Source organism: Rutidosis leptorrhynchoides, chromosome 3, assembly GCF_046630445.1.
Source record: "Rutidosis leptorrhynchoides isolate AG116_Rl617_1_P2 chromosome 3, CSIRO_AGI_Rlap_v1, whole genome shotgun sequence".
Taxonomy (NCBI): domain Eukaryota; kingdom Viridiplantae; phylum Streptophyta; class Magnoliopsida; order Asterales; family Asteraceae; genus Rutidosis; species Rutidosis leptorrhynchoides.
This window is the reverse complement of record NC_092335.1, coordinates 557068416-557073081: the sequence shown is the minus strand read 5'-3', so window position 1 is coordinate 557073081 and position 4666 is coordinate 557068416. Positions and strand designations below refer to the sequence as shown.

The following is a 4666-nucleotide window of genomic DNA, read 5'->3' as shown; positions in this document are numbered from 1 at the left end:
ATTAAAGCTAGAGGTAAAAATTGCCCTAGTTGAAATTCATGGTTATGTAACCCATTGTAATTTTCTTTGAGGTTATAGCTTCTTGTTAGCCTCCTCTTAATAAAATTATTTTTTGCCGTCAAAAAAAAAAAAAAAAAAAAAAAAAAAAACTATGAAACATCAAGGTTGCGGAGAGAACTACTAAATACACACGTTAGACAAGACTTGACCACGGATCCAAGATCCAACCTAGCCAATCCACCTTCCGGTTCCTAATTCGATTCGAAAGCCAGTCAAAGGATTTAACTTGTATCTCCATCAAGGCCCGATGGTCCATTCCAACTTGAGTTAGAAATCACCTTTTGATTACGATTTTTCCATAACAAGTAAGCACACAACCACTCGATTGATTGCCAAATACTCGACCATAGTGGGGTTAAGGGACGATTGCATTTGCCGCAAAAAGCTTCATTTATAGATAAGTTTGTGAATGTACCTAAACCCACCACTTATAAACTCGATTCCAAATATCCATTGAATGCCGACAAAAGATAAGAGAATGGTCAATTGTTTCCACGCCATCATCACATAAGGGGCATCTCACGGAGTCCAAGTCAATACCTGTTTTGTGAAGTTCGGTACGAACCAGTATCCGTCTTTTTAATCAAAACAAAAAGACCGTGAGAAATGAAAGCGGAGATCGAACTACAAAGAAATAACTATAAGGACAACGCTCGGAAAACAATACTTAACATTAACGATTCATGAAGCACCAAAAACAAGAATCTTCACGGCGCAAACACCTGATATGCACATTGAAAACAAACCAAAACACCTAGATACCAAAATCGGAATTGAAACAAACTATTTATTTAGAGATATCATTATCCTCTAAGCCTTTCATGAACAACCAAATCATCTTCAATTAGTAGCCCGGTTTCTTTTTCCTTGGATTGATGAGGTAACCTCGACTTTATATATACCTGATAATTAACAATTTATAAATTTATGATTACCTACCAAGGCATTAACATTATTATTTTGTTATACCTCATTACAATGATGATTGAAGTACTCTATAAACACTACCAGGTTGACATCAATAAAAAAATTTTCATGAATATATACATATTGTTCACCCTGGAGTTGAACCCATAACCTAAGTTAGAAGGACGCCTCGATCATGTTAGGCTAGTGGCCCTATGATGGTCGTCTAATGGCAAATGCAACAACAGCCAGCAATGGCGGTAGACTGGAGTCAATTTGACAGCTTGGAAGCCGCGTTGCACCATACAGATGGTCACCCATAACAATAACACAAGATAACTATTATTTCATGTGCGCTAAAACAACCATGAATATTGAACACAACCAGAGAATGGTAAAACATATCATATTTATTATTTAATACATAAAAGTTTACATCTTTAAACATCTGAATCTGTCAGCAGTGCCAATATGACACTCTTTATACAATAATTTATGTCAAGAATCCATCTTTCAAAGATTCTTTAAACTGGGTTTTTTATTTTTTGACATAGACTAAATTACAACTGAATAATGTAACCTTGTTACTCTTTCAATGAAGAGAACAAGTTTGTTAAAGGTTGTGCAGACTCCTTTTCGCCTTTCCAACAGCACTGCAAGCCACCAAATCTCAACAGCCAAAACTCGGGGTCGAAATTGAGGGTAGATTTGTAATTTTGTACAGACTTCAGTGGATGGTCAGAAACATTATGATCAGAGTTTGAACAAATTTCTATAAAGTCTTCTTCTTGCTTATCAAAGTAGGAGTAACAGAAGCCACACCAATGAGAAACAAAGTTCCTATTGAGTGGATGTCGTATAGGTCTCCAATTGATTGTAATTCACCAAGAGTTATTCCCGCCTGTTGTATTACGAATTGTTAAAAAAAAAAAAGATTGTTTTTTTTTCAAAGAAAATAATAGAAAATTAAATCATGTAATTTAAGAATAATACCTTGACTGTGACATAAGCAGCCGGAATAAGCCCGATGGAAGTTGCCAATAAAAATGTATGATAAGGCACATTTACTATTGGTGAAGCAACATTAATGAACATATTAGGCAATGCTGGTGTCAATCTTAAGAAAAGCATGTAATTTAACAGTCCACTTCGCCTTTTAGCCACCTAAATAAACAATTAAAATTCATTAATCTCTTCATCCGATATAACAAAAAGGCTTTTGGACATCGACTCGTCGAGGTATGGAAATAGGTAGTGGTAGCAATTTTGACCCACTTAAATACAAATGGGTCAATTTGTGTCGTATTTTATGTAATTGACGATATTCAAAATGCATTTAAAACCTTCTAAACTGCTTAATGTAAAAAAAAAAAAAAAAAAAAAAAAAAAATTTGTTTTACTATTATAGTCTAGTATCATATTACACATCAACTTTATTGAAATTTGGATTTTCCTAATGACAGCCTTAAAGGTTGTGATTAAGGTGCATTAATATATTGTACAGAAGTTGTGATGTGGTCCAGCGTTTGGTGGCCTGCTTCCTTTAGGGGAGGTCAGAAGTTCGACCCTCGTTCGCTACATATTAAAAACACAATTTCATCCCTGCCAGGAAGTATCCACCCATGGCACCTTTCCCATATCGTTTGGGGGTAAAGGGGAGGGGGTTTTACTTGGCCGTGCCCTTGGATCGGTTTCAAGGTTTCCTCCCGGGCAGCGATGGGGGCGGGGTTATTATAGCTGCATCGGCATAGTCGAAACGGGAGATGATCGCAACGGGTGGTAAAGTCCCCCTCGGGTGATCCCAATCGCTGTTCAAAAAAAAAAAAAAAAAAAAGAATATATATATTGTACAAAGCGTTTATTATTGACTTTTAAATGGCTGTTATTAAGAAGTACACGTGTTTTTTGCACCCTAAATAAGGGCTGTCGTGAGAAAAATCTTTGTAATGTATATGAAGAAATTTGGAAAACTAATGTATTGGGTCAGAGCGATCTGACCCATTTAGACATGTACTATAACTTGCCCCGTTAGACTCATAATAAAAGTTGCCCATGTTCAATTTGAGAACCCAACATGATTGAGTATTTGAGCCTCACCTGGTCTTGGAAGAAAACCAACTTATCAGGCCACATAGACAATATAAGGGGCCTACCGATCAAATTGGATAGGAAGTAACAAGATGATGCACCAGCGGTAGCAGCAAATACAACGAGAGCTACACCTTTTAACACCCCAAATAGGGAACCCGCAAGCAGTGACAAAAAGACAGTTCCCGGGATCATAAAAGTTTGCATAAAGATATAAACTGTGCAATACCCAACGAGGACTTGGACAGTGTAGTCACTTGTATAGCTCTCAAGATTATCTCTGAGTAATAAAACCAATAAAAGACATTGATGCATTCAGAAACATCGTTAGCTATACTCATAATATGTACAAATGACATACAATTCACACAAAAATAAGATGCAACATTTAAAATCTGTTGTTTTTTGCGCCCAACGCCCTTTTGATCTTAGTGCAACTCAGTATTCCAAGTTATGCAGATAAACAACCAATTTGTATACTTAAAAAGCCAATTTCGAGTGATTAAGCTTACTGACTTATATAAGAGGACAAAAAACATAAGCTTTTTACTAAAGCCTCATCCAAACATTTTAAAGTTTAACTTAATTATTTTATTATAACGCAATAAGCTATTAGACTGTTAAATAAGCTACTCCCAAGTCCCAACACACCTTCAGATGTTAATCTGACCAAATACTAATGGTCAACTAAAAAGCTATATATGATATAATAAATAATAAATATAAATATACTATTAATCGTTATGATTGCTGATTCAAATGAAATTCCCCATTGATAAAGGCACAACCTTTTCTGTAATAAAAGATTGTGTAAAGTAACCACAAAAAAAAGCATTCAAATCATTAAAAGATTTAATATTTAAATGGAATAATCAGCTATGCGACGATAAAAGATAATAAACCAATATCACAAACCACAATACAAAACCATATACAATTAAAATTTACTGAACCATATAAAAAAGAATCCAGCTTTATTAAATTTACCTAAGAATATGAAGGTCTTCAAGTGTTCTTGGAAGCTTAAGAAAACTATAATCAGAATCAGGCAATGTTAAATAAACTCCAAACAAACCAGCGGCGAAACACAAAACGACACCGAATGCAGTCAATATTGTCCAAATCGTTATCGGAAATTTTGATGATGATGTTGAAGATGAACATCTTGTTTCAACGTGATTTTGTTCCATCTTTTTTTAATTTGTTAAATAGCAGAATAAAACTTGTGGATTTGATTAATAATAATAATGGGGTAATTAAGGGAAGTTTAGGAGTGCAAGAAATAGGGAGATTGAATAGGTGTTACTTGTTTGTTTGTTGATAGCTTGCGAGTGAATTATGTTGTTGTTGAGTTAGTTGTTATATGGTGATGAACAATTGGGGGTTTCCTATTTTGTAGTAGGTGGTTTTTTTTTTTTCGTTAGGTGAGATTGTATCATTGGAATTGGAATGTGGGAATATTCGATGAGAATTAATGATTGTTTGACAATCGGCGGTTTGGTGCGTTGTAAATCCACGTTGTACTCCGTATTATTTTGTTTCTGTTATAATATATAATAAATATAAATATAAATATAAATATATATATATAAATGGATAGTCAATTATTGAT

General features: G+C 34.5%; 1 protein-coding gene across 1 annotated transcript; it reads right to left on the bottom strand.

Moving 5' to 3' along the window:
* Window positions 1–1367: 1367 nt before the first annotated feature.
* LOC139898575 (uncharacterized membrane protein At4g09580-like) lies at window positions 1368–4456 on the bottom strand. Its single transcript, XM_071881332.1, has 4 exons — window positions 4042–4456; window positions 3064–3334; window positions 1960–2130; window positions 1368–1867 (listed from the first exon to the last, which is right to left on the bottom strand). Exons 1-4 carry the CDS (start codon window positions 4242–4244, stop codon window positions 1739–1741), a joined length of 774 nt encoding a protein of 257 aa, XP_071737433.1. The 5' UTR covers window positions 4245–4456; the 3' UTR covers window positions 1368–1738.
* Between the last annotated feature and the right edge of the window lie 210 nt (window positions 4457–4666).

Bases quoted from the DNA above. Each gene is read 5' to 3' on its own strand.
- LOC139898575 (XM_071881332.1), bottom strand. From the start codon at position 4,244: ATGGAACAAAATCACGTTGAAACAAGATGTTCATCTTCAACATCATCA. The intron at 2,131-3,063 runs GTGAGGCTCAAA...TTGTTTATTTAG, and splicing joins TGGTTTTCTTCCAAGACCAG to GTGGCTAAAAGGCGAAGTGG. The intron at 1,868-1,959 runs GTATTATTCTTA...GTAATACAACAG, and splicing joins CTGCTTATGTCACAGTCAAG to GCGGGAATAACTCTTGGTGA.